Genomic DNA, 27,253 nt, shown 5'->3' with positions numbered 1-27,253 from the left:
TCCCATCTTTTCCCGCTAGTTAGCATACTTGCAGTCTCGCACCCACCTACCTTAGCATTTCGGGCCCTTAAGGTCATCTCAATATAGCAGCGCCGCTGATGTGCCGCGGTCTCGTAACCCCAGAATGTCTCCGCTCCCGTGGTCGTCGACCTTTTCGGAGACCCGCGGTCTCTTAGTCTGGTCTGGGCATGGCATCCACGGTAGTCGCTGTGACCCTCTCTCCACTTACCTACCTCACCAGGCTGAGGCTCGCTCGCTTCCTTGCTCGCCTTGGTTGTCTCGTCTGTCACTCTGTCACTCTGTCACTCTGTCTGTTCTGCTCTCTCATCCATCCACCCACCCATCCATACCCTATCCCATACCCATAGCTAGGGCATACCATACCTTACATTGGGCGAGTCGAGTGGACCGACAGTACAGTACAGCGCGGTACTGTACTTGCCTTTGTGAAGCCTCTCTCTCTCTCCCTCTCCCTCACTCTCACGCACGCACGCACGTACACACACACATCTCTCTGTCTTTGCAAACCCTTGTGCCCTTGCGCGCGCGTGCAGTAGCAGCCGCGCGTGTGTACGTACTCCCGTACCTGGCCGGCCTCGCTACCCTGACCATACTGCTCGCGTGTTTGTTTCCATATCGACTGCTACATCTTTATTTGTCGCGGCAGGCCAACCGGGCTGTGTATACTAACTTGGTATCTCACTTATTTTGAGGGAGTGCCGCCGCCTATCATGGCTAGCCTTAAGTTCATAATGGATATCAACGACGACCACCAGACGGACGCTCGACAACCCAATAAAAAGGATAAGGACTCTGGCCTGCCGGTCACCTCCCTCGCCCTCACCACTGGCCAGCAGCTCTATGAGGCTTCCCCTACTGGCACCTCGACCTCGACCTCGACCAACAAGAACACCAAGAGCACTGGCATCCATAACAACCACCCCCACCCCCCGCCACACCCAAGACATGTTAGTAGCAGCTCTGGTCTCGCCATCGGACAGAATATCAACCAGCCTGCCCCCGCTACCCAGAACAAAAGGCGCGGTGCCTCCGCCCGAGGTCCCAAGCTCGCCGCCTCCTCTGCTGCTACCGCTTCCCCATCGTCGTCGTCGTCCCTGTCGTTGCCGTTGTCGTTGCCAGCAGCCACCCCTAGTACCCGACCTCCTGCCCGCCGCCCGAGCACGGCCAGCAACGACTCGATGGATCCGACAGGATACGGCTCTGCCGCCTCGTCGTCGTCCATGGGCGCCGGCGGCATGCATCCATCCAACACCTCCATGAGACCAATGCCTTCTCACACCCAGTCCTCCGATGTCCCCATGAGGCTCACCCCAATCACTGGTCGAGTCAGTAGGGCGAAGAAGGGCGTCCCCGTTCACATCTGCGACATCTGCAAGCCAACCAAGGTACGCCTGGATATGATCGCGCCCTTCCATCCGTCCGAGCTCCCAATCCCCGTCGTCGCTCTCGTCCCATACCCCGTGTGAGCTAACCTCGCCTATAGACCTTCACAAGGGCCGAACATCTCCGGTAAGTGATCCCCCGCCCGCGCGGGCTCCAAGATCGGATGGAAGCTCTCCGACCCCACCGGACGTAGCGCGCGCTGTGTCCTGACCGTCCCCGTTGTGCTGATTCCCTTCTGCAGGCGCCACCAACTTAGCCATCAACGTCCGGGATACCCGTGTACATACCCTGGCTGCGAACGAGCCTTCCACCGGCCCGACCTCCTCGCGCGGCATCAGCAGAGACAGTGAGCACGCCTTTCCCCAGACTTATCTCTGCCATGGCATGGTGGCCGGTCCGCTGACAACAGTACTAGTGAGCAGGAAGGCGACAAGGTCTCGTCTAGGGGTGGAGGCGATAACGAGAGCAGACGCGCTTCGTCGGCGCCTTTATCAATTAACGACCCGAGTTCCGGGCCAGGAGCGCAGTCGTCCTCGACCGCGGCGCCCAGTGTCCCGCCAACACCCAACCCGCCGGCGAGCCAGTCCGGTTTCCCGGTGCGCCCCGTCCGCGGGAGCAGCCCGCTACCTTCTCACCATGGCGCCAGCTCCTACCCACAAGCCGGGGACGCCTCGAACGATTACAGGGGCTTTCCTTCCCCCACAATGTCCATCCAACAGACATCGTTACCGGCCGCCGTCTATAATATGCCGTACCAGCAATCCCCCAGAACAATGCCGCCATCCATATGTGTTGTGACGCAGGGGTTGCAAAATTCAGAGCCTCCCGAACTTTACCACCAGTCGCCGTGGGCCGCTTCGTCGACAGACAGCACGTACTCGACACCCTCAGATAGCAGATATCCGCGGTATTGGCCCAGCGGCGCCCCAACGCAGCTGCTCTCGTCGTATCCCAACCCGAGGCCGCAGGCCGACCTGCCCAGTCCCAGCACTGGCATTGAGATCACGCCCAGACCTGTCTTTACCGACCCCTTTTCCTCGCCTGGTCAGCATTTCAACCCCAGCTTTTCCATGGTGGACACAGCCATATCGAACATGGGCGGGTCTAACCACCACCCGATGCTCGGTGGCTCCTCGGGGAGCCATTTATTTCTTGGTCACCACCAGCATGGCAACCCAATTTCTCCTGTTCGTAGTCCGACCCCGCCTCCGAACACGTCTTCTCACTCTGAAACTCTAGTTATACCTTCCCCTGCTCTTCCGAGTCGCCTAGACGCGCCGGGCCGCCACAAGGGGGGATTGACGGAGGTACATCAGGACGTATTGGGCACACAGGGAGGCATGGGCGGCATTGGTATGTTTACAGGCCATAGTGTGGGATTCGGCAGTGCTGATGCGAGCCCAGGTGGCGGGAATGGTGGTAATCACCATGGCATGGGCATTCTCACAGACCTAAACCTGCCCGTAGGTGGAGGGGGAGGAGAGTGCGGAGTAGTGCCCGGGCTGTCCATGGCGAGCTTGCTGCCGAGGCAGGTGCTCGCCGCTATCCCTGGCTATTTGGACACTTACTGGGCGCGCGTTCATCCCTTGTTTCCTCTGGTGCACCGCGCCTCGTTTGAGGCCGTGCCCGAGGACTTTTTGAGATGTGCCATGGCGGCCGTGGCAACTCAATATCTTCCCGGCAAAGAAGACCGCATTCGGGGGAGTCAACTGCATGAGTATGCCGTGCAGGAGGTTAAGCGGGTGAGCTTCCATCCCCCACCCCTCAGCCAACCTCTGGTTTCCTTCCAACCTTGCCCAGCGCAGATGTGATGGATGGCGAATATATGCTGACAGTTGCAACCCTCAAAAATATATAGATTCCCCAGTGGAGCTCAAACGTCCAAGCCATGCAGGCGATTCTCCTGTGCGAGTACTTTTCTCGATTCCGCGGCCGAAAGGCAATCACGAGACCCTCGAAACTCTTCGTGTGTCTCTATTGGAGGGTGAGTTCTTCGCAGTCTCCTCCTTCGGATAACGAGGCTTGTTGGCTTGTCGACGCTACTGCCTGGTCTCCCAACTCCTCTCCTACTACTTCCGATTGTTCTTCCTTTTCCTCCCTCACGCCGACCACTACCGCCATGTCTTTTTCTCAGCAAAACTTCTCCGTCATGCCTAGCACTCCTTGGAGCAGCTTCCCTTCCTCTTATGCCTCTTCGGCGTCTTCTCCTTTTGGAAATTCTTCTCTCTCGCCCGCCTCGTCTTCATCTTTGACCGCAGAGTTTCTATCTACTTTGAACCAAAACAATATCTCCTTTTCATATGATGGGCGTTTGCGGGCGCGGCAGCTTTGGTCCTCTCTTTTTGCCCCTAGCCGCTACAGCCCATCAACGGGACCCTCTCTTTCTTCTCAGACCCAGTCTCATATCCAGACACAGTCTCAGGTAGCCGAGCAAGCATACTCACAATGTCTTTCGAATCCACAGATTCTGTACCATCCAGCCATGTTTGACGAGGCTGGACTCGATTCGGACTCGGTCCAAGATCGCTGGCACCGCTGGGTAGAAGCCGATGCCTACCGCCGACTCCTAGCGGCTTGCTTCTTTGTCGACGGCCACGCTGCCATCTTCCAGCAGCAGCGGCGCGCCCATGAGTGCGATATTAGCGGCATGGCGCCCCTTCCTCAGATGCCGCTCTTTGGCCGTAGCTCCAAGCTCTGGGAAGCTTTCTCTGCGCGCAAGTGGGCCGAGTTGCTGTCAGCTGACCCTGAAGCTGGGATTCCAACCTATGTCCCTCCGCCCGACCAGCTTACCCCTGAATACGTCCTAGGACTCGACCATTTCGACTGCAAGGTTGCCCTCAGCATCGAGGTCCTGCGGTTGCCGAGCCGCCAGATGACGCCCACAGCGTCCGCGTCTGGGCACAGCTCCCCCATTTCCGACGCGGATCCCCACATGCAACACGTTGGAAGCCAGTTCAATCCAGACCAGCAACCACACTTTCAGCACGCCCACCAACTCGACCCTCAAGACCTTTCTATAGACGCCGAGCAGCGCATCAGCGCCCTTTTCCGGACCTGCCCTACTGCCAATGTTTATCTTGCTCTCCACCACACTCCCTTGCAAGACCTTCTGGCCGTCGGGGGCGACTCGTGGATCTTTTCCAAGAAGGTGTTGCCAGCCACGTCGTTTGCAGTGCACCAGAAGCGTCTCAAGGCCTGGACCGAGCAGCACCAACGCCTGGCCAGCAACAACAACTATGCCGACGCAGTCGCCGGCCTGAGTGCTGCCAAAGCGACAATGTATGCCGCGCGCGCCATTGTGGGGTACATCCAACGCGCCCAGCCTGGAACTGGTCTTTCGTGGACCAATGATCTGTCCGACTACTGGGGCCTGTACGTATGTGCGCTGATATGCTGGGCCTTTGCTGGTCATCGCATGCGTGGCACGTCAACAGCGTCTCTTCTCGATCCCCGGCCGGCACGCCAGCGGCGCGGCAGCAATGGCGGCGGCAGCGGCGGGAGCAGCCCCACTTCAAGAGCGTCGGGCAATTCAGGCAATGCGGCAGCGGCAGCCGACGAGGAGGCCATGGGCTGGCTGCAAATGGCTGCCGCGGACGGTATGCGCCCTGAGGACGTGGTGTGGGCGCGCGGGCGCTCCGAGGCCCTTGGTGTCGTGGGTCTCGTGCGTCGCCGGCTTGAGAACGACTGCGTCGGTAGCAGAAGCAGGCTCTACGTAGACGCCGTCGTCGTGCTGAGGAAGCTGGAAGAGGGAGCCAACTGGAATTAGTTCTAAGCGCAATATGGCTACTGCTATTTTACAGCCCATACACCTGCACGCTCGGAACTACAACACTCCAAACTACTCATGCGTCGCGAACACAAACAACACCTCGAGAAACCTCTATCATCACTCGCCCATTTCAGTCTATCAATGCAGGCATGACCTTCCACAAGAAGAGAAGAACGTCGAATTCAAATCAACCACCCGCGGGTATATAATACACCAAAAAACACCATCCATCATATTAATTTTCTTTTAGAAAAAAGCAAAGCATTGGTTATGGGCAGATTGATATACACTCCTTTTTACTATCCGTCTTGTCCTTTTCTTTTCTTTTCCATCTCAGAGGAGGCAGCATCCATCTAGCGAAGATTCGAACGAAGCATCTTAATTCTCATCATCATCATCATCATCATCATCATCATCAACCATAACGAGGACGAAGACGAGACCAGACGAGACCAGACGAAACCAGACGAGATAAGAAGAAACGACACGGCATATGATATGACGGCCTTTCCTTTATTGAGCGAAAAGGTGGTATGCCACTGCTGTTATTACTTTTGTTTCTTTCATTCTGTTTCGTCGCTTTCTATCCTCGATTGTTTTAGTATCGCAAACACTTTTTATTCTTCCATCTTGTACTTTTTATACAATTTTGGTTTTTTCTTCTTTACAACCCATGTTACAATTACCACTGTATTCTAAATGATCTGAGACGAGAGTGAGGACGAGGATGAAGCCGGCCCCGGGCAGAGAAGAGGGGGAGGCTATAATAATGCTAGGCCGGGCGGATGTAATAACGACCAATGAGACGAAGATGGTGAACAAAGACCAGATGTTTCCTGTACAATGTATAACTAGGTACTACTACTACTACTACTACTACTACTACTACTACCACTACTACTACTACTACTACTACTACTTATTACAAACCGCTCGACTGTCAGGGTCGTCTTTCTGTAAGGGAGCACGGGCTCCACAGAATGCTGGGGTTGGTAATTATGAAGATAGAACAAAGGGCAAGCTCCTATCGCGCGGGTAATACAGTCAAATCGGAATGCCACTCAAAGTGTATGAGTGCAGTGAATGTGTATTGCTTGAAGAATCAAGCAAGAACTATCTAAGACCGTGGACACGATCGTCGTATATATCTATCTACGTAACCAATGACAGTGGTTCCGTTGTCCCGCGGTCCCGCGTCCGGGTCACCGCCCGGCCGGACCTGTCCCGCGCCCCCGAGCTCCAGAGCTCGGAATCCTGGAACGCTCCTGATTGGCTCGCGCCAAAAGTGCATGCCCACCTTTGTGCATAACCACAGGGAATCCACAGGGATTCGTGACACTACTACTACTACTACTTCTACTACTACTACTATTATTATTATTATTATTATTATTATTATTATTATTATTATTATTATTATTATTATTATTATTGTTATTACTGTAATATAGTTGGCTGAGCGTCTCTGATATATATTGTTTTCCTATTACGTGAATATGAGTTTAACCTGTGACTATAAGCTCAAACTAGCAAGGCCCTTGAAATTTGAAGGTGCCGTTAACTACTCGTGCAAGGAAAATAAAAAGGATTTGCACCACCGAATACATAATGGTAGCAATGACATGACCCAAGTAGTTGTAGGTACGGTAAACCACGTGTCTCAACGACTGCTGGCTAAGCTAGGTAGACAGCTAGCCTTCTACATACAGTATCTGTTCCGCCAACATTAGAGGTGCCCTTTTCCTATTATTTTATTCTTCAAGCAAAGTGAAAGCTCTCGCTTTAACGCGGACAAAAACATCTATGTTAACTCTACCTTTGGCATCGAACGAAAAGAAGTGTTGTGGTTGGTGAATTGGAATAGCTAATACAGTCCCGGAAGATGGTGTGAAAAGAGCCAGAAGAAAGGGAGCGTGTGGAAACAAAAGTATCATTCTCAAGAGATGAAAACAGGGCTCGAAGACTACAACGAGAGAAGCCCAGTCCCATACAGCAAATCACAGGTTGGCCCCAGCAGGGGCGGATCGCCGGCGCGGCTCCTCGCTGCTGGCCTTGTCGTCGCCTTCCGAGTCGTCGTCGCTGACGGGCCGGCTGCTGTCTTCCTGGGTTGCTCTGCGGGTCTTGGTCATCTAATTCGACGCAACCCGTGGTTAGCGATCCATAACGGTACACGAGGTCGGGTTTTGGGGAGACTAGAGGCTGACTTACCCACGACCGCACGCCTCCGATAAGCCCCAAGGTATAGCCGGTAATGAAATCGTTTCCATTGCTGGCGATTCGCTCCGCCTGCGTTGTCGGACTCCTTGGCACGTTGTTGCCGCCGCTGTTGATTGAAGAACCGGCGGGCCCAAACGGACTGCCCGAGGGCGGGTACTCGCCGCTCGGAGACAGGAACGCAGACCGCGCGGGGCTCTGCGGCCGGCTTGTAGGCCAAAACTGGCGCAGCTCGCGGCTGAGTTCCTGTCCCGTCGTCGTCCAGTTGCTCCGGATATTGTCACGGAGGTCTTGGACGTGTCGCTTCAGGTCAAGCTCGTTCTTCTTTAGCCAGCTGACGTTGAGCTCCTGCCGTGACGTACCGCGCTTGAACTGGCGCGCGATGTACTTCTCGTAGTCTCGCACGATCCTGCAGTTAAGAGTCAGTCGACCGGCCACTTGTTTCCCTTTTTCGTTTTTCGTTTGAAGGTGAAAAGGGGGAAGGGGGGGGAACCTACTTGGTGATGATGCCAGTCGTGCTTACGCCTTCTGTCCGCTGGGTTACCAGGAACTTCCCTTCGGCCTTTATCGGGGCGTAGATGTCGTCGCCCTCGTCGGCGCCGTATGGGATGTCATCGTGGGCCACGTAATCGATTTGGTGCTGTTCGAGAAACTCCGGCGTCACGATCCAGGGGCAGTCTTCAATGACCTCGTCAACCCATTTGCAGTGGCGGACAGTCTCGGCCCGCTCCTTGCCCGAGAGGACGGTGAGGCCCTTGCGCTTGTGCGTCTCCTCGTCTCCGGTGACACCGACTATGAGATGGACATCGGGGAATGCCTTCTTGGCTTGCTCGAGCTGGCGCATGTGGCTATTGCATCGCGAATTAGCAAGGGAGAACCGAGGTCCTGGCAACAGAGCAGACATACCCAAGGTGGAATAAGTCGAACACGCCATCGGCGTAAACCCTCACGGCTCGGCCGGCAGGAGGGTCGTTTGTTTGGTATCCGACGGGGTGGGTGAGCCTTCCGATGGGAGGCGGGGCCATTGAGTCGGGCTTGCCCGCCGAGGCAGCCGTGGAACCACTGTCTCTCGCCGCCACCGCCTTACGATGTCCTTTGCGCCCGACTCGCTCGGCTATGTCGACGCTAGCTTCGGTGGTATCGCTAGGCTCGCCAGGATCAAGGGCTTGGGTTTGGTCCGCGGTGGCCGTCGAGGTGGGCGTCTGGTTCGAGTTGGCGCGTTGGCGCTTGCTAGGCGGGTGGCCGTTCGTAGACGCGTCTGACTTCTTGTGGCCGGCGGGACGTACGGACTCGGGAGCTGTGGTGTCGCCCTCCTCGGCCGACGCGTCTCGAGACTCGGCCTGTGGGGTCTGATCCTGATCCATGTCAACGTCGACGTCGATTGGGTCGTTTGCTGCTGCCGATGTTGACGATGCTGCTACACCAGTGTTTGAGGTGGATGCGACAGAGTTGCGCTTGCGTTTCCCGGCGGGTTGCGACGACGATCTCGACGATGACATGGTGGAGGACTGAGACGTCAGTAAATGGAGCTTGTGCAGGTCGTACTGGACAGGCCGCGCCCGGTGGGAGAAGGGGCAGCTAAGGTAGGGAATTATGGACCAAGTTCTGGACCGTCGAAGGCTAAAGGTACGAGTATCCGTACATTTGGGGAATGATAATGTAAGTACCTGGTATTTACGGAGTGCGCTGCAGCAATTGGCGCAGTGTTGTTGGCCTCTTGCGGTAGGCGCTTCTACTGGACTGGGTGCTACTTTCTGCTACTGCACGTAAGGGTTCTGGCGGTTGGGATGGTGTCGAGATGGAGGGCAGGCCCGCATGGAAGCTCTGGCTTCCCGAATCCTTGCTTTTGGTGGGTTCCTTACTTCCCTTCCTCTGAAGGTTGGCAGCCTCACAAGTCACAACCGACGTCAGATCGGGCGTGGGCTGGCATAAAAAAACATCAAAGCAGCCACCTTCAAACAAACAGCAGGTTCTATGAAGATAGGAGCTGTCTACTTTAGGTGAAACGAGTAAAAAGCATCCTAGAACGGTTAACTATTTGATGCAATCCACAGTCAATATTTGGGAGTTATTTTACTCGATATGTTAGGCTGCTATTGAGCTTTTGCCTTGCACCTGCATCTGTACGGCTGGGCTTTGGAGAAAAGGGGGCGCGTCTTATTGAGATGAACTGATCATTTGCGATTTTTTTTTGGCCATGCCATCGTTTCATTCTTTTTTTTCTGGGCAGAGCTGGCTTGCATCCTGTGCAATCCGACCTAACCGTTTTTGTACGAGAGTCACGTCATCGCTTGGCTTGGCGATATGGCTTGGCAAGGTCATGATCCGTGACCCGTTCTTTAGTATGTGGCTTTTGAAGACTCAAACGGGTTTAACGCCTTCCCAACCGTAATGGCGTCTGATTTGAGAACATTTCATCATTATCTACTGTGTAGAACAAGGTACGGATCTAAGGGTATAACACAGAGGAGATATTCTAATATATGTGAATACCCTTTATTCATGGCCGCTTGCTTGTCCTATCACCGCCGCAATCGCAATGCTTTATTCCAACATCGTCAAGTCGTAAAACCCAGTTTAACCCAATCTCATAACAAAACCCGCCTGGGCACCCAAGAAGCACACGCGGCCAACAACTCCATCAAACCTCCCAACCAAGAAAAAGAAATAGACAATGTGAGTTCTAGGTCTGTGGTATGAGAGGAGAAATACCTAGGTCCCGATTGCAACAAGTCATCTTCCACTTCTGATTACCTTTGTTTCACTGCAGTACAACCTTTGACTTTTGCACTCGATGTCTTCCGCACCGGCTCTTGTTTCCTGGCTTGCTCATGTAGCAGTAGGGTTTGGCGCCTTCAGGGGCTGCCTGGCCAAACTTCTGCTTAATCGAGCAGTACTCAGCACCCTCGCCCATCCAGGACTCGATATGCTTGTGCAGCTCACAGCGCGTGACGCCGCATTTCCGGCAGTATGCTTGACCGCGGACGCGCAGTTTCGACAAGGCGTTCATCTCCCTGTCTCCAATCGTCGGCTCGATTCCGGGTGGGGTTCGAATGATGTTGCCGGCGAGGTGCCACGCCCACTCAAGTTCGTTTGGCCCGTCACGGCGAGCAGAAAGCGGCACTATGCCATGTAGCCGGCGGTGGATAGTGTAGAAATGACTGTTCGTAAGACCAAGACAGGTGCTGTCTATGGGATCCAGGAAGTCAAAGATGGCATAGTGCAGTTCGGCTGGCAATAGCAGAAGTGTCACGTTTGCCGATGGCCTGTGATGATGGGGAATTGGCTCGTGATCTGTGACCGAGTATGACCGGCGAGGGGGGCCGAGCGGGGGTCTGCGTCTCGCTGTCTCGGCCCGATTTCCTTCTTGTTCCTCCTGCTCGCCTGCGGTGACTGATAAGCCCTTGGACTGGACGCTCGGGGTCTGTGGCCGTCGATAGACGGCGTAGGTGGTCACGGCTGGGGGCTGAGGAAGCTGATAGTCGTAATGAGTCCGGGAGCGGCGTGGAGCATGCTTGGCCCCGCGCGCAAAGACCATCTCATTCATTGCGTGCTCTTCTCCATTCAATGGAGAGCCCAAGCCCTCGGGCGTGGACGGGCCACTGTAGAAAACCTCGATCATGGTTAGGAATTCAATTGTGTAAAGTATGAAATGGAGGGGGGAGACAGTGTCAGGGAAGAGCAAAGATAGTCGTTCTCTAATAAAGTCCTGGGAGGTGGTGGGAGGTGGCAAGTGTGGGAGTGCAGGTGATGATGTCTCCTCGATCGCGGGCGTAGCGCGAGTGTCGATCTTGTACGACAAGGCGGACGAAAAGATGCGAGTGGTTGAGATGTCAGGCCGGCTTGAGCCGTCTCGTACCGCGCCTTTTCAGGAACCGGTGCTGAAGAATGGTCTCGGGAGAGAGTTGGCGGGGCTCCCTCAATAGCACGTTCATTGGAAGAGGGGACAGGAGGGGCTGATAAGGTATTCACATCTCAGGATAAAGCCAAGACCGGCTTGCGGAGAATATGCTGGAGATACACGGCCGACGACCCGGCCAGAGATAGACAACAAGAGGCCCTGAATGGGCTGGTCGCGTGCCTTGACCTAAGGTATCTTGCACTGAGGCAGAGCGTTGAGACGGCAGTTGAGCCGAGAAGACGGTTTGCGACGAGGTTGGGGGCTTGGGTGGGTGGCAGGCAGCCTGACCTAGGGCTTGCACGAGAGCTGTCAAGATAGAAAATTTCCAGGCCAGGCTCTACAGTATGAAATAGCGTAGGCAAGGGGTGGGAAAAGATGGCCGCCGTCTGATTAGCCGTCTATGGCTGTCCTTCCTGGCCGGGATTCCGGCGTGGTCTTGCAGCCCGGCCTAGGCTTGGTGGAGGCTACCGTGCAGGAGGAATGTGGGTGTCCTGGATGGTGTTAATGGAAATCAAGTTGGGGCGGCCATGTCTGAGCGGGAACGGCGAGCCCGTCTACAAGTCAGCGCCCTAGCCACTAGCTCAGCCGAAAAAACGACCATTGCCTCTGTTCGCTCTAAACTGCCCCTCATATTAACACAGAGCCCTTTGTGAGAAGCCAGGGGCCGGACGAGCAAAAGCAGTGATGATACCCTCGTCTGTCTGGCCTTCGGTCCGCAGCAGTGTGCCATAGGGAAACCTTCCTACATACCCGACCTACCTTAGGTTGGTAGTCTAGTGAACGAATTAGAGGTATAATTCATGTCGGGATCACGCGGCTCCAGTCGCCACTTGCGTCAGCCAGGCACTGTATGTTGAATACTGTGCAGGTTGTCGCAACAGTCGCCAACCCCACCGTTCCCCGCAGTGACCCCTCCGCTAACGGCGCTGGCGCTCGTCATTCCTGCACATCAGTGTGGCTTCCCTCCACTGAAGCAACGAAGGCAGCTATCTATCGTTACCCCCTAAATATTCTTGGAATATTTGACAGATGCTCCCGAATTAACAACCATGCCGGGCGGTAGGTGATAATCGACCAGCTTCTTGTATGAGGACCAGCCTCGGGAAGGCATGGCGCAATCAACGAAAGGCATAACGGCTCGGGCCAGTGCCTTGAACTGGGCATCATACGATGCAACACTTACAACCAATCTAAGACTCAGGAGGCATTTGAAGGCTGCAAAGAGAGCGTTCTCGTCCGTGCTTCCACACTTATTTCCGAAGTTGTCTTGTTTTACCCGTTCCCAAGGAGTTGGTACGACGATCTCAAGGGTTATCTCTTCGTATACGAGTTGCTCAACTATGACGGCTTGGTTGGATTTTGCTTAGTGGTGGGGAGGTGGGTAGTGCGTTTGTCACCTGCTCTACACGTGTACTTCCCAAGATCGACAAATTGTCGCTCAATCTCTAAGTTGTGTTTGACGAATAACGCAAACCGGTGGCAAAGAGGATGCAGTGATTGTAACTTGCTACGATGGAGGATCGACAGGCTGCATTCGGCTGCTGAGCGATAAGCCTTGGCCGCGATCGACAGCGCCGCGGCCCCTCCGCTCATGAATACAATCACCCACTCATCCAGGAAGACCCGAACGGAGGGGATGATTTCCAGCGGCGTGAGCCCTAACACGTATGTAGTTTACCATGGAATTACCTTGTTGTGGGCTTAGTCGGCCATGATCAAGTATGACCTTCTGTTTGATGAACCTGCGTCACTTATCCCAAAAACTCATCTTACCTAAGCCCCACCCGCTGTCGGCCAATATGAACCCTTTTCCATAACCCCATTTCACCACCGAAGCTGCACTGAATATGCGGGCAAATGCGGTGCTGTAACGGAACACCGGCGGCAAAAGCTTGAGATTTCCCCGGTCTTCTGGACTTGGGCTAGATGTGCAGGCTGGCACAAACTTCCTCTTCGGACTGCGGAGAAGAGAAACGACTAGCTGTTCCCGGGACCGTGTCCTACCCACACAGAATGATGTCGTTACTACCCGTCCACCTAGCCGCACAGTACCTGACGTAGATAATAAATGCCTACCTAAGCTCTAGTGTCAAGTTTGTGGAGGCCTTGGTCGTAAAAAGCGTTAGATACGTATGAAGCAGCACTGTCAATACCATCAGTAGACCCTGCCGCAGATAATAAACAATGCCAGAAAGAATCACATCTCTCTAGACGGCGATCCAGATGAGCATTATGACAACATCGAGACCCTTTGCCTCGCCGTCAAACTTGAAGCTCCACATGCCATCCGTCTTCTCGTTCCAGTATCCGCCCGTCGCGCTATGCATACCGCGCCGGCCCGCCGCGCCCTTCTTTGCCGACGCAGCCTTCGCTTCCTCGTCGTCGGTCGACATACTTGTGCCCGTAGACTTGTTCAGCTGTGCTGTTGGGACCACATGCTGCACGATGGTGCTGTTGATGGCGAACTTGTAGGTCGATGCAGAGGCTCCTTGTGGTGTGGCTTCGGACAACACCGCCTTGAGCATTTTTTGCTGCATCGCCATGTCAGCTTCCCGTAGCTAATAAATCTGCTATCATTCCTGTCGGGGCTGAAAGGCACGGGCCCGAGGGAATCTAGCATACAATGATGGTCTCATTCCATTCTGCCGTCTTGGGGTGTTCGTAGTACTCGGCGTTGGCCAGAGCGCTGTTGCAAGCCTAAACCACGGACTGCCGTTAACTCTCGATATTCTCGATGGATAAACCTTTGGGGCCATTTCAAATCCGGGGATAGCCTATAGATGGGACCACGAGAGCCCGGACAAAAGATTACAAAAGGTTGACTTGCATCTGTCGCAATCTGCTCGAGACGCTTCAAAGGAATTGGCTAGTGAAACTAAGTCAGCTAACTCCCCGATTGATGTCTGTGATAACAGAGCTGCACACCGAATTGGTTTGGGTAGCCATGGTGATTGATTGCGATTGTTGTCGTGTTGTGCTGCTCGTGTGTCCAGATCTGTGGTTGTGTTTGTTTGCATAGAAGTGGGCTTTGAAAGAGCCGCAGCTTTGGCGCGGTCTTGTTGACTTTGGCGCGCCACGTTCCCAAGGTTGCCTTCCGCTAACAATAACAAGTGAAGGAAAAGGTCCCGAACTTGGCTCCCACAACGCGAGCAGTCTTCACGCGTAGTGGCTCCGGTCGAGATCCAACGTCCAACCGAATCGAGATTTAAGCAGCAGCCTGGAGATAAAAGCTGACGAATGAAGATGTCTATTACACCTTAAGCATGTGCTCACATGAAATCCGCAAATCTCAGCCACACTTACGCCACTGTAAGTAATGTGCCATAATTTGGAGGCTGCTGGTGCCACACATGCTGAAGCCTGGCTCGCCAGGAAACCAGAGACCCAGTGAAGAGTTCCTTTACGACGCTAAAACGGATGCGGGGCAACGATGATGTATGTACCCCCCGACAATCGATCCGATGTGTGTAAGCTTATCGTGCCCACTGTCCGTCCAGTTAAACTTGAGAATGGACCCACGTGCCAGCTAGCGGGGCCGATTTGGAGCTTCTCATTGCTCAATTGGAGCTCAAAGCTTCAATGGGGCCAACTAGCGGCTTCGATGGCAAAGTTGTTTTAAACCTTTTGAAACCACGCCGCCGATGAAGGACACAACCTGAAAAGACCACGCCAAGTTCTCTGGGGATCTTGTATACGAACTGTGTATTGCCTCTGCTTTGCGCAACTATTTTTGCGTTCCGGATTCTCAGCACTCGACTTTTGCGTCATCGTCACCCGAAAACGCGTCGAACGAACGAACGACCACCCGCGGTCTCCAGCATAACCCCCCTTTTCGCTCTTGACCTCAACGCAATTGGGCCGTTGAACCCCTTGACATGTCGAGCCAGCCGCTTCTCCAGACCGCGCCAGGTTCGTAACCCTTCTACACACCTCACACGTTGTTGTGTCGTTTATCCTAACTTTCGAACTCTAGGCAAGCGCATCGCGCTTCCAACGCGCGTCGAGCCCAAAGTCTTCTTCGCCAACGAGCGGACATTTCTTTCATGGCTCAACTTCACTGTCATTCTCGGGGCGCTGGCGATCGGAATGCTAAACTTTGGCGACCGGCCCGCCTTCATTTCAGCCTTTCTCTTCACCGGCGTCGCGATGGCCGCCATGGTGTATGCGTTAATAACGTATCACTGGAGGGCCAAGTCAATACGAATGCGCGGGCAGGCGGGTTTCGATGACCGATTCGGCCCCACGTTCCTGGCCATCATCCTGCTCCTCGCAGTGGTGGTCAATTTCGTACTCCGAATTACCTACAACAGAGATTAAAAACCCCTGGACGCAAACGGATGTTGAATTGTAAAGGGTTCTTGGGGTGTGCTAACAAGGACTTGGTGTATATAGATGGCATGGAGGAATTAATCTACACATGACGTGGTCTAATTGCAGTCCGAGAAGATCAGACCTAGGTATTCACGGGGACGGTATTGCATATGAATTTGGAGATAAAATGCCACAAAGGCGGCTTCGCAGCGGTGACAGTTGGTATAGCATTGGTGCTGGAGTTCTGGTCAGGAGTTACCCATTTCCAAAAGCGAAAAGAACTATACATAATGAAAGAAATGCAGGGATAGTGACCATGGCCACTGCACAAAACATCGCGAGCAGAATATAATGGGTTATTGAATACTATCCGTGTTCTTGGCTCGTCCATCATACCTGTGATCCCGATGGGGACCATAAACAAAACACCATTGCCTTGGCAAGTGGTATAGCGCCTTCCACGCTAGAGATATCTCGCTTATCGGTCACGAAATACAAGTCTCCCCGCCTTTCATTGCTGATAATGCAAAGAAAATAATTCGGGCAGTCAGTCTGCCTGGGGTATTATAATGTGCTTAACGCCTTGCTACTTATGCAGTTTTCCACCACCCGTTCCTCAAAGTTTAGAACTCGTCTAACCGCCACTGTAGAATGCTACAGTCCTGCGGCTAGCCGACTAGGCCTGCCTTCTTCTTTCTAACGTATTCGATTTGCTTCTCGTTTGTCTGGAGTATGATGTTCGGCAGGGAATTGAGTTCGCCGAGCGGGACTCTAGAGAGGAAAATGCTCATGAATGCAACGTGCCTGGTTTTGGCAGGCTGGGTGGCCCTTTCGTGGATGCTGCCGGGGTTCACCGTCGTTTCGAAGTAATCCTCCGAATCGCTCGCATTCCCGGGCTCGTGCTCGGGATCAACCTCCATGAATGTGTCCTCTACGACCTCTCTGGGCTGCTCGGCTGCTGTTGGCTCGCACAGCGATTCATTCAGCACGTTGTACTGATACCATTTTTGCTCACTCTCTCCGATGCGCCGCCGAACCAGCTCTGAAACGGTGATGAGCTTGCTCGACGCGCTCGCCTTTGCCGACAAAAGCACCACGCCCGGGAGGACGGACCGATCCCACATGCTGAAGCGGCCGAGGTGGTTGAGGGCTTTGTCGACGTGCTTGTTGATGCTAGTCGAAGACATGACTGACATGGTTTTGACCTCGTATCGTGGCCGTAGTATGGAGACGAGAGATTCGTGGAGCTGTGTGAATGGGCTAGCAGCTGGGGATGCCGTCGTGTCTAGTGCTATAGCCAGTTCGCCCGCAACGCGCACTTTCTTCGGATTCGGATCATTATTGTCACTGAGATACTTCCGTTTGGACAATATTTGTGTCTGGGGCCGTATAGTCTCTGCTGTAGGCATGGTGGCTTCTGCGCTGGCGCCGCTGTTCTGCTCAAATTGCGATGCTGCGTCTTTGGAGGGACGCGAGAGGGAATTTGGCGCGTCAAACAATGTGGGGTCGGGGACCCAGGCCACTGCTTATCGATAAAACTCCAAGGTGGCTTTCGGTGGGCGCAAGTTGGAAACGTCGGACCAATTCTGGAGGAGGCCACCATGAATCAACTTGTAACAGACTGTACGACTTCGTAGATTTAGAATAGAACTTGGTACCGAAGAATCTAGTCTTATAACATTCATTAGCTCTACTTTACTTTTTGGAATAGCGACCTTTCGTCTAGGGTTTCAGTATTACTTTCAGTATCGTGCTACTTGTCGTCCACCTCGTGCAATATGAACCAACACAGCCCCAGGCACCTTTAACTTCTTTACCTCGAATGTCTGTTTGTAAAATATAGTAATAGGTAAAGTACTAGTGATTACCTGTACTCGAGGTACTTGTCTCGTTCACTATACATTCCGTCCCAGCTATACGAACTTACTTCAAAGATTATTTTGACGGCATTCGCGATCATAAAGGAAGCTCGAGCCTGCCGATGATAGCGACAACTTCAGACCAATACGCTGCACAGCGTAAAATACATGGGGCATGATACGAATGTTGGAATGCTAGAGGATTGAAATTTTGAAAAGAGAATTTCGAGACCAAGTGTTTTCAGTTGAAAGTTTACGTAATTCGTAAGCGAATTGCTTACATTCATTCCAGGTTACAGCTCGTGGTGCACCTCACTCTCAGTACATGAGTGATGTCAGGTCACAAAAGTAGCCCGGCCCTCGTTTGTTTGATGAGAAACACCCGGGGACTTATCTAAGTTTAGTTCTAATAACAGGAACACGGGCTATCTAGCTTTAGTTACTCCACGATATTCTAGCTACAAGACGGACGTTAATTATAAAAGTAGAAGCAGTGTATGGTTGTGAGGTCTTGAACAAGTTTCCACAAATGCCTGTTATTTTAGTATTACCACGTATAAGTTCGGTATTTCGTAAAGACTGAAAGGTAGAACGAAACATATGGCCGTTGTGGACGCTGTGCTCTATTTCTCCCTGCCTATGCTCTTTGGAGCAACTTGTCTCGGTCACCTGTGGGGGGGTGTTATATATCTGGGTCGCCGCGACATTTCGTCGATGTTTTCTAAATGCCACCATAACAGTAATCCGTAAATTAGGTTAGGACAAATGTATAAGGGGCCTGTATCGCGCTGGTAAGATTAGGCCCGGATTGAGGTGGGCCCATCCGAATACGGAAAACTTGGTTCGATAACAAAATGGAACATTCCTTGGGCTCTGAAACGAGCACACCACTACGGAATGTCGTTCCTAGTGAACATCCTGAGGCGCTTTGACCAGGAGGGGCACAAACATAGTACTACATCGTGTCGACACCTCGCTTTTGGCTCGGTCGGTTGAGATCTAAAGAGAGTAGTGTGCAGCCAACCAAGGAAGCTCTGCCTCGAGGGTGCATCCAGCACACCAACACCTAACAATGAATGGCTGCACAGCCTGCTGGTGACGCTGACCTCTACACACTGTCAAGTCCCACGCAAGTTCTCCAGCTTGCTCGGTAGGTGGTTGTTTCGCTGATAGATATATGATTTGTTATACCCCTATTTCACCTAGATTCGTCATCAGTTGCACCAGGCATAAAAAGTCGTTTTGGTAAAATATTAGCTTCGGGGTGGTGCTTATTTCGCCGTTGTGATGTGCTTTTTCTTCCTATTCACAGTGGTCGTATTGACTTGCGACTGAATACGGATACTACTCATTTCGTTGGATTTTGCGCTTCAGCCACCCATCGTCGTGCAGTCAAAAGGTTGGTATTGGAGCTGGAGCCTTCGGGCTGCTTCCTGGCACACTAAATGCTGATGGGTAAGACAAGCCGCCGACCTTTGCCCCGCTTGTGGCCAATCAATGGGCCAGACCAAGTACGGGACCCCCCTCCCTCGATCTCTCCCTTCATCGCTGGGTTAGTCACCGTCCCCCTGTTCCCATGTCATTTTGCCCCCAGGCGCCTTCCCAAATAATTTCCTGTCTGCCCATCTGTTGCATCTCCCCTTACAACCGCGTGACAGCGGCCATCCCCCCCAACTTTCAATCAACTTGCAACCAACACCAGCGGAACTGACCAAAACCACGCAAAAGCGCAACGCGACCGATTGTTCTTTGCTCACTCTCCTTTCTCTTCGCGCGCTCATTTCGCCCTGCCCTTTGGCACTGCTTACATTTTTGACGTCGCCGAGGCTTTAGCTAGCTCTCGCGCGCTTTTGAGGCCGATATCCACCAGGCGCCTCCCGGATCGCATTCGCGACAGACCTGCTGTTTGCGCTGCGCTGCGTTTCGTTGCGCAAAAATAGTGGCGCCAGCTTTTGCCTCTGGTCTGACCCCGTTTTCTTTGGGTCTGGGGCGGCCACATCAGCACAGCTCGGCCGCAGGAGCCTGCGGGCCTCGCAAGTCTAGTTCCAGGCCACACCCGACTTAGCCGACAATCGCGCTAGCCCGACCGAGACCCACCCCACTTTGCACCCGAAGCACCCAGTTACGTCAGCCTTGCCCGCGCAGCCAATCCTCGGGCGTCCCCCATTTCCCGTTTCCGCTAGCTCGTCCAAATCCCGGTCCTTGATTGCTGCCTTGCTACCCGCGACTAGCTCCCCGACGACCACCCCTGATAAGGGTGAACAAGCCACTCCCTCGCCAGACGCCTGTGTCCCTGCGAGTGCGCTTCATACACAACTTGTCTCAGGGTTGCTCATGTTTCGTTTCTGGGCTTCTGAGTCGAGGGGAAGCGACAAGACGGTAGACGCAAGCCATCCCCTGCCGTCGCCGGACTGCGCGGATTCCGTTCAGCGTGCGCCGGTTCTTCCCCAGAAGAGGAGGCCGAGTTCCGTCGACACCACTGCATATCTCGGCGACTATCTGTCGGCCAAGCGTGCAAAGACAGAGCAGAATGGTGGTCTGCCGTCCCCGACCTCTGCGTTGGCCGACGACGACGAGTCTGCCATGTTACACAAGTTGAGCATAGCTCCCGACCTGGAACGTGCCAAAGATGTAATCCAGTACCAGTTTGGTCTTGAGATTCTCTTGAAGCATGACGAACTTCGCCTCATAAACCAGGAATTGGCCAAGTGCCAAGTTGCTCTCGAGCAGCTCCGCCGCTGCCATCTCATTCCTTACCCTGTGCAGTGTCCGACCCCGAGTCAGATGCTGGAGATTCACACCGGCAAGGGTCCTGCTCTGCAGTCGAAGCCTGGTCATGCCGTGCCGAAATGGGCTCCGCCTTTTGGTGTCGTTGACGGCCCTTACGCACGACATTATGCTAAGTGGCTAATCCCCGACCCCGTATTTGATGGCTTTCAACCGGAGCCTCAAGGTTTTGCAGAAGCCGGCAGGACCAAGAGCCTCACGGCCGAGGGCAGGACGACGCGGAACAGCATGTCTGACGGGGGCGCAAACTTTGGCAAGCCGCGACCTGCCCGCGGTCTAACAGGGCACAGGCTGCAAGCACTATCCAGTGGATACCCGCAGCCAAAGGACAAGCAAGCTCCCTGCGTTCTGAAGAGGTCGGATGGGGTTACAGTCAAGCTCATTTGTATCGACTGCAACCGGTGGGATTTTTCAAGCACTCAAGGCTTCATCAATCACTGTCGCATTGCGCACAGGAGAGATTTCAAGAGTCACGAGGAAGCTGCTGTTCATTGCGGACACCCTATCGACCTTGACGATGGCGGTTCTGTTGCGCTTGACGAAAGCAAGACTCCTGTTCCTGTGACCTCTACTGTCGTCCACCCTCTTGCCCGCAATGAGTCGATTTCCGACCAACAGGGCTACAAGGCTCTTCTCTCTCGCATCAACGCCTCGCTTGACCTTTATCACGCAGGCAAGCTACCGAACGTGAGGTGCATACCAAGGGCCCTTGCTCCTACAGAAACTTCCGGTTTTGTTGGCTCTTCGGATACGCCCTATCTATCGCGGCTGATACAGAAGAAGAAGCTGGGAGGCAACTTGAAAGACCAAGTGAACGATGCTAAGATCAAAGTGGATTGGGATCTGCTCTCGCCTGGAGAGGACTCCGATGACACAGATCAGACAAACCCGTTAGATGGCGTGGAAATTCCGAAGGTCTTTTCAGCGCCTGCTGCACGTACACCCGCCGTTATGCGGATTCCGGCACGCTCAGCCGTACCCCCCCCGCCTTCAGCTTCAATTCCTTTGCCTCAAAGCAGCAAAGGCCGTGTTCCAACCCAACTAGGGCTGGCCAACCTTCCCGACACTGTTTCCTCCGAACAGCCAGAGACTCCACCGTATGATGACGATATGGATGTGGATTTGAGTCCCAACACTGCAGCTAGCAACAATGCACCATCCCTTGTTAGTGACGACGGGGAGTACGATGATTCCGACGGATCTGCCTCGGACACAAGCGACGATGTGGAGACAGAGTCTGTTTCGGATGTCGCCGAAATAAATATTGAAGAAGATCATGATACTCGAGAGGTCACACCGCGGCCCATTCACCGCTGCCGGCCGCCCAGCAGTTCCGAAGTCAAGCTCAGAAAGGACGATAACAGACACGTCACGTTCGTGGCTGCGCCTATTGCGAACGGCAATGCCAAGGCCAGGCGAAAGCAGAAAGCCTAAATTGGAATCTTTTGCTGTATTCAACCCGGATGTTCCTCTTAACTGGAATCCATCCCGACCTATTTACAAATATTGCATTTTAATGCGTCGCGTGATTTCGATCATCCGGATTCCAGATTCTTGGATTCTATCACCTCGCTTCGACAACAGAAGGTCTTGAAGACGAATGTCCTTTTTCAACTTAAATATTCTTTTCTTGCCTAGCCTGTTCTAGTCCAGCTGGGCGCTATGGAGAGGTTGCCTACACATTATAGGGCAATGGACAACCTTTGCGTTTTTTTTCTACTCCGAGGCAAACAGATCTCTCCGTCCCGACGACAAATGGAAGAAAAGGGCCGGGGTGGGCAAGTGTGGTTGGGCAAAAACTGTTTATTGCCCATGTCATTCAAAGTAACATATCCTCTGTATCATAATACCATTAACCTGTGCTTGTACTTAGACGTGATGAATGATATGAAAGCGGTGGTTGTCGTGCGTACTGTTATTATATTCCATGTTTAATTTACTGTATTTGCAACCTGTCTTCACCATGAGGAAACCCCTTTCTTAGCCGAAGGTTTACGTGGACGTGGGAGCTCGAAACTGAACCCAAAAGAGAAGGTTCAAGAGAACGAGATGGAGAAATGTCACTGGAGAATTCATTTTTATTGGTTTAACTAAATATATCTTCTCGAGGTATTCGATGATGCTTGCACGCTGGGCTGTCTATGGTTTTGTTTGCTTGCTTGCTAACTACGTGAGTAATTTCAACGTCAAAATTTACTTTTCTCGCCAAGGATCCCCCGATGAGCCAAGGTCCTCAGGTACTAAGCTTGTTGCAGTGCACAAACCTGTCGCCTCGCCTCTTTTCACTGCCTCGGTGTCTCGCAAGTTCTATCATCTCCCCGCCAGTTTTAGATACCCTCCTCGGTTCGTTGCGAGGAGATGTACACTATGATGGCAAGGGGATGGCACCGTGGCAGGGGCGGTGGGTAAATATGAATATGGGTGTCTTCATCCGTATGAGCTAGTGCCTCTATGTTCGCAGACGCAGACGCAGACGCAGACGCAGTTCTGGGGAATGGGTCGAGATATATGAGGTGGGGGGAATGGGGTGACGATTAAAAGAAATGAGACGGATATCTTCCCACTTCTAAACCAGCCCAGCACTCTGTCGACATAATACAGATGCGAGTTGGATGAGGCGGAAGAACTGGTCGACATAGCGCGAGAGCATCTCGATGGATATCCAGAAGACGGACACATCGTTTAACCCGAGCTGGGAAAAGCAATGCAGACCCGGCATCTCTTCAATGGGCTAATGTATCCATGATGCTGAGAAGTACGGAGAGGCCCAGGAGTGCTGGTCTTGCCCAATAAGAGTGATGTAGATGGAATCCATCGAAGAGAACAAAGGAGCTTGGCTGCTGTTTTTATAGCCATCGCACTAGTCAATTTCGATATCGATATCCAGATCCAGAGCACCAATAATGTCGTCGTCCATCAAAGGCTTGTGGATCGTGGGGATACCGGTTTTAGTTTGGTTACGCTGTAGCTCCTGGAGCTTGGCCATATGCGGTGGTAGGCCAGATTTCTGCGCACCAAGACTCGGAGTGCCCTGTCCGTTCGCTGGGGTGGTTGCTCCACTGCCACCAGATGTGGTTTTTGCCCCTGCTGGCGTTGCTGGGCTGCTCCCATTCTTCTTACCATTGGCACGGGCTTCCTCAGCAACTTCTTCTCTCTCTAACTCACGGGCGCGGGCCCGCTCCTTCAGCTGGGCTTTCCGCACACTTTCGGCATTGCGGCGGCGATTCTCAGCATTGAGCATTGCGAGCCTCTCTTGCTGGTTTGGGCCTGCATTCTCGGCCTTCTTTTTCTGTGGAGTGAGTGACGTCTTGAAGGCCAGTCGTGGGACCTCCAGACTGTCAAGCTTTTCCTGAATCTTATTGGCGCCTTTCTCGTCGCCTCGTGCGTAAGCAAGATCGAGCTGCTTGGTAAGCCTGTCGCGTTCGGCGCCGCTGAACTTTGCTTGGAGGGTATTCTGGCGCCGGAGCTTCTCAGACAGCTCTTTCTCAGTCCAAGTGCGTTGGACGAGCTTGTTGATATCACCAATCTTGCTGGACAGGGCAGGCTGAGTGGGGATAGGCAGACCCTCAGAAATGCAAACCTGCTTGTATCGGTTCCATTCAGCCTAGATAGACAAAAGTTAGTGTGCTAGCATCGAACGAGGTAAGCATAGTAGGGACACATGCCTCTGTGAATTTCGAATCCGAGCAGGCGATAGCCGGCCACTCCCGCTGCGCCTTGCCGTGAGCCGCCAAGACGTACAGATCGGCCACCATCTGGTGACCCGACTGGTCCATCAGCGCAAACGGACGACTCCGATTAAATCCTGCATCAACGTTAGCTCAGGACGCAGATTGGCATATGTAGAGAAAACAAACCCTTAATGACGGCCATGCGGTAGACATCGTGGCGCGTAGAAGGATCGGGCCCAATATTGATGCGGACAAAGCAGCCCGCGAGAGTCTCCTCGAGGCCTGGGTAAAAGCAGACCTCGGCAAACCGGCTCCGGCCAACCCGAAGGCGTTCAACATCTCTCAGTTCTGCTGGGGCCGCCTCCCTGTGTTCGGGTGTACGAGATTTCGGTTTAGATCTAGCCGGGCCAGCCCACTCTACATCGCTATCCCGGTCGTCGAGACCAGCACTGCGTCGGTATGACGGGGAGCGCTGCTTGCGGCGGTCGATATCGCGCTCTCTTTGCTCTTTGCGACTGCTCCGTTCTTCTCTCGCACGGCGGAGTGTGTCCATCTTCTCGCTCGTCTCTCCGACCTTGGTTCGGACCCGAGCGGTTTTGCGCTGCGAATCCTCGAGCTCGGCGGCGCTCGCTTTGCGCTTCTTGCTATCATTGTCCTGGTTGACCTTGAGCTGGCGAAGCATGCGGTTTTGGCGGATCCGTTCGTTCTCTTCTCTGCGCTCTGCGAGAATCTGCTCTCGCTCAATTTCGCGCATGCCCATGATGTGCTCCTTCTCATCGAGGTTCTTAAACATGCCCTCGACTGGGTACTGGATTGTTTCGTCATCACCACCACGACCCTTGGCCTGCGGGGCATCCGACTCGGAGTCGGATTCATCCATTGGTGCCGACTGCTGGGAGCTGGGTGAGGCGGGCGCCGAAGATCTGCGGTGACGCATGTGGATTAATTGAAGGGTTCGGAATGGGATAGGGCTCTCTTAGGCGCGAGCAAAGACTCGCACGATTAAGAAGTATGGAGGACGCAGGTAGGAGGGAGGAGGGGAAGGGCAAAGGGAAAGTGGAAGGTGGTGGAGGGGCGATCGTGAGTTGAATAGCTTAGGGGAGGGTAGAAGGGCAAGAGCGGCGACCTCTGCGCTCAAAAAGCGGCCTTAGGACAGGGGACGGGGGGGAGCAGGAGGGCAGGTCATGGGGATCTATCTATCTTGCAAGGTGAGTTGAAAGTGAAAATGGTGTAGACTTACGCCTCTCCCTCCTCGTCTGATTCGTCATCGCTCCTCGTACGCTTCTTTGCCTGTTTGGCAGGCGTCTTTACAATAGCAGAGCCTCTAGCTGGCGTGTCTGCTCTCCCGGTGGGTTGGGAGGGCGGCGAGGGCGACCGCGACTCGTCCCTGCTGCGATCGATTTGCTCCTCTTCCTCGTCCGAAGACACATCACCACCGGCGAGGGCCAGCAGCTCGTCGTCGATGTCAGACATTTCTACAGCTTGGGAAGTAACACCTGAATCGGGGAAGTCGTGGTGGGAAGTGGGGTTGGCGATAGGATGCGACAGACTTTCGAAGCGACGCAAGGCTGCCTGCCGACGGCGAGGATGCGGTTCAAGCTGCGTTAAGCAGGAAATTGAAAATGAAAAGCAATGGTAGATGAACAGACAGACGCCTTTGTCTCGGTGCGTGATTGGAGGGGGTATGCGTGAAGGGATGCGCAGAATTAAGGAGACAAAAGTGACTCGAAGCAACAATGAAATTCTTGCTGCAGTTTGCGAGAGGTCGTTGTGCAAAGTAACTGGCGTTGGCCTAACGTCGCCAATGGCTAGGTGCCCGTGCTCGCGATTGGTTTACCATTGGCTAGACTGGCTGGTAAGGCAGGTACGTACCTTTTTTTTTTGGCAATTGGGCCTGTATCAACTATCAACGGGCTGTTACGGAGCAAAATTACCGGCCCCGGACGCTAGATTGATCCGGGCGGGCTGCACTGCACATCCCCTACCAGAGCACCACCACCCTTGCAAACGGAGATTGACCCCACTGGTATACTTACTAGGTTTAAGCGTCACCCTTCAGCGTCGTATGGGCATGCCTTCCATTCCGTGTTCGACTTGAAGGTCAAAACGGAACAAGGCCTCAACGCACTCCCATCTAGACGCCGTCACCGCCTCAATGGCTTTACACCACGTAGTTCTGCGCTCGACACGATGCATGCCAACATCTCCACATCACCAGCAGCAGCTAGGGGTTTTCTGCAGTGGGCTGCTTGCAACAAGACCGTCAACATCCTGCTCCCGAACCGCGAGAACAAGCTGCTCACCCAACACCCGAAGACCGCTCTCGACGACACCAGTCGCCGCCGCCTCACCAGCAACTCCCACCAATAATAGACAAACCAGTGACCAGACCGGTAGCGGCAGCGGCAGCGGAAGCGGCAGCAGCACTTACAATGAGGGGCGCACGCAGAGCAAGAAGAGGATACCGCTGACGGTAGCGCAACGCGAATTTCTGTCTTCGGCGCTGCGCGTGAACCAGGCGGGCGAGCTCGCGGCGACGCTGATCTACACGGCGCAGACGCCGCCCGTCGTGTCGCGGGAGCCGCACCTGCGGCCGCTGATGCGGCACATGTACGAGCAGGAGGCGGCACACTTCTCGACGTTCAACGCGCTGATTGCGAAGCACCGTGTGCGGCCCACGGCGCTGTACCCGGTGTGGTCGCTGTTGGCGTCGGGGCTAGGGTGGACAACGGGGGTGATGGGGCGAGAGGCGGCTATGGCGTGCACCGAGGCCGTCGAGACCGAGATAGGTGACCATTACAATGCGCAGATTCGCCGCCTGCTTGAGATGGTGACTGAGTGGGAGACCCAAGGTTACGACGTTGGTGGCGAGTTCAAGGACCTTGTCGTCACCTTGAGGAGGATACGAGATGAGGAGCTCGAGCATCTCGACCATGCCGTCGAGCATGACGCCAAAAAGGCCGAGCCGTATTGGCTCTTGACAGGTGTCATTCGTGCTGGCTGCCGCGGCGCTATATGGGTCAGCGAGAGGGTATAGAAATTTCCCTCATGGCCTAGGGATCTACGGATGAATCAGTCGGGGTATCTTATTGCCGACGTTACCGGTAACGTGTTGTTATTTGGTGATATTCTGTATAGTTTTTGTAAAAACAGACTAGAATTAATTGATTGTAACCGGGAAACAGCAGAAACCCTGCTTGTATAAAAAGAAAACACCCCAAGAAATGCACAGCAGATTATTGCGTGGAAGTAAAAGATGCCAGTGCTGAAAAGACAGGAAATAGGAAACCGCGAGCAAGTAAAGAAAAGAAAAACAAAGACCATATAAGTATGCCAG

At 53.7% G+C, this 27,253-nt stretch overlaps 10 protein-coding genes across 10 annotated transcripts; 5 read left to right on the top strand and 5 right to left on the bottom strand.

Annotated features, from left to right (window-relative positions):
• Positions 1 to 731: 731 nt before the first annotated feature.
• Positions 732 to 5,662, top strand: B0T26DRAFT_759104 (uncharacterized protein; the record flags this gene model as incomplete). The annotated part of the gene is made up of 5 exons (XM_060446373.1): positions 732 to 1,406; positions 1,505 to 1,530; positions 1,646 to 1,750; positions 1,820 to 3,146; positions 3,263 to 5,662. 5 exons carry the CDS (start codon positions 732 to 734, stop codon positions 5,168 to 5,170), a joined length of 4,041 nt encoding a protein of 1,346 aa, XP_060302171.1. The 3' UTR covers positions 5,171 to 5,662.
• B0T26DRAFT_683416 (uncharacterized protein) lies at positions 5,063 to 5,581 on the top strand. Its single transcript, XM_060440806.1, has 2 exons — positions 5,063 to 5,374; positions 5,452 to 5,581. The coding sequence occupies exons 1-2, from the start codon at positions 5,184 to 5,186 to the stop codon at positions 5,528 to 5,530; spliced, it is 270 nt and encodes an 89-aa protein (XP_060302172.1). The 5' UTR covers positions 5,063 to 5,183; the 3' UTR covers positions 5,531 to 5,581.
• Positions 5,663 to 7,170: 1,508 nt separating the features above from the next.
• B0T26DRAFT_669715 (uncharacterized protein) lies at positions 7,171 to 8,886 on the bottom strand (the record flags this gene model as incomplete). Its single annotated transcript, XM_060439094.1, has 4 exons — positions 7,171 to 7,302; positions 7,382 to 7,796; positions 7,885 to 8,235; positions 8,294 to 8,886. 4 exons carry the CDS (start codon positions 8,884 to 8,886, stop codon positions 7,171 to 7,173), a joined length of 1,491 nt encoding a protein of 496 aa, XP_060302170.1.
• A 1,262-nt stretch (positions 8,887 to 10,148) lies between these two features.
• B0T26DRAFT_745352 (uncharacterized protein) lies at positions 10,149 to 11,009 on the bottom strand (the record flags this gene model as incomplete). Its single annotated transcript, XM_060444554.1, has 1 exon — positions 10,149 to 11,009. The coding sequence occupies one exon, from the start codon at positions 11,007 to 11,009 to the stop codon at positions 10,149 to 10,151; it is 861 nt and encodes a 286-aa protein (XP_060302169.1).
• A 2,066-nt stretch (positions 11,010 to 13,075) lies between these two features.
• B0T26DRAFT_9995 (Tctex-1) lies at positions 13,076 to 14,363 on the bottom strand. The gene is made up of 4 exons (XM_060448197.1): positions 14,214 to 14,363; positions 14,116 to 14,154; positions 13,911 to 13,985; positions 13,076 to 13,819 (listed from the first exon to the last, which is right to left on the bottom strand). The coding sequence occupies exons 1-4, from the start codon at positions 14,232 to 14,234 to the stop codon at positions 13,496 to 13,498; spliced, it is 459 nt and encodes a 152-aa protein (XP_060302168.1). The 5' UTR covers positions 14,235 to 14,363; the 3' UTR covers positions 13,076 to 13,495.
• Positions 14,364 to 15,163: 800 nt separating this feature from the next.
• B0T26DRAFT_745350 (uncharacterized protein) lies at positions 15,164 to 15,605 on the top strand (the record flags this gene model as incomplete). Its single annotated transcript, XM_060444553.1, has 2 exons — positions 15,164 to 15,197; positions 15,262 to 15,605. The coding sequence occupies 2 exons, from the start codon at positions 15,164 to 15,166 to the stop codon at positions 15,603 to 15,605; spliced, it is 378 nt and encodes a 125-aa protein (XP_060302167.1).
• A 662-nt stretch (positions 15,606 to 16,267) lies between these two features.
• On the bottom strand, positions 16,268 to 17,008 carry B0T26DRAFT_745349 (uncharacterized protein; the record flags this gene model as incomplete). Its single annotated transcript, XM_060444552.1, has 1 exon — positions 16,268 to 17,008. One exon carries the CDS (start codon positions 17,006 to 17,008, stop codon positions 16,268 to 16,270), a length of 741 nt encoding a protein of 246 aa, XP_060302166.1.
• Positions 17,009 to 19,792: 2,784 nt separating this feature from the next.
• On the top strand, positions 19,793 to 21,679 carry B0T26DRAFT_745348 (uncharacterized protein; the record flags this gene model as incomplete). The annotated part of the gene is made up of 1 exon (XM_060444551.1): positions 19,793 to 21,679. The coding sequence occupies one exon, from the start codon at positions 19,793 to 19,795 to the stop codon at positions 21,677 to 21,679; it is 1,887 nt and encodes a 628-aa protein (XP_060302165.1).
• Positions 21,680 to 23,105: 1,426 nt separating this feature from the next.
• B0T26DRAFT_736242 (uncharacterized protein) lies at positions 23,106 to 25,389 on the bottom strand (the record flags this gene model as incomplete). Its single annotated transcript, XM_060443308.1, has 4 exons — positions 23,106 to 23,849; positions 23,911 to 24,050; positions 24,103 to 24,839; positions 25,157 to 25,389. 4 exons carry the CDS (start codon positions 25,387 to 25,389, stop codon positions 23,106 to 23,108), a joined length of 1,854 nt encoding a protein of 617 aa, XP_060302164.1.
• A 717-nt stretch (positions 25,390 to 26,106) lies between these two features.
• On the top strand, positions 26,107 to 26,953 carry B0T26DRAFT_669708 (ubiquinone biosynthesis protein COQ7-domain-containing protein; the record flags this gene model as incomplete). Its single annotated transcript, XM_060439093.1, has 2 exons — positions 26,107 to 26,178; positions 26,306 to 26,953. The coding sequence occupies 2 exons, from the start codon at positions 26,107 to 26,109 to the stop codon at positions 26,951 to 26,953; spliced, it is 720 nt and encodes a 239-aa protein (XP_060302163.1).
• Positions 26,954 to 27,253: the final 300 nt, after the last annotated feature.

The sequence above is a fragment of the Lasiosphaeria miniovina genome (genome assembly GCF_030549165.1).
Source record: "Lasiosphaeria miniovina strain SMH2392-1A chromosome Unknown B0T26scaffold_1, whole genome shotgun sequence".
NCBI lineage: Eukaryota > Fungi > Ascomycota > Sordariomycetes > Sordariales > Lasiosphaeriaceae > Lasiosphaeria > Lasiosphaeria miniovina.
This window is presented reverse-complemented; position numbering and strand designations above follow the sequence as displayed.

Coding starts and splice junctions, on each gene's coding strand:
- B0T26DRAFT_683416 (XM_060440806.1), top strand. CDS start 5,184: ATGGCTACTGCTATTTTACAGCCCATACACCTGCACGCTCGGAACTAC. Junction 5,375..5,451: donor TTCAAATCAACCACCCGCGG/GTATATAATACA, acceptor GGTTATGGGCAG/ATTGATATACACTCCTTTTT.
- B0T26DRAFT_9995 (XM_060448197.1), bottom strand. CDS start 14,234: ATGGCTACCCAAACCAATTCG. Junction 13,986..14,115: donor TCGAGCAGATTGCGACAGAT/GCAAGTCAACCT, acceptor TCCGTGGTTTAG/GCTTGCAACAGCGCTCTGGC. Junction 13,820..13,910: donor AATGGAATGAGACCATCATT/GTATGCTAGATT, acceptor ATGGCGATGCAG/CAAAAAATGCTCAAGGCGGT.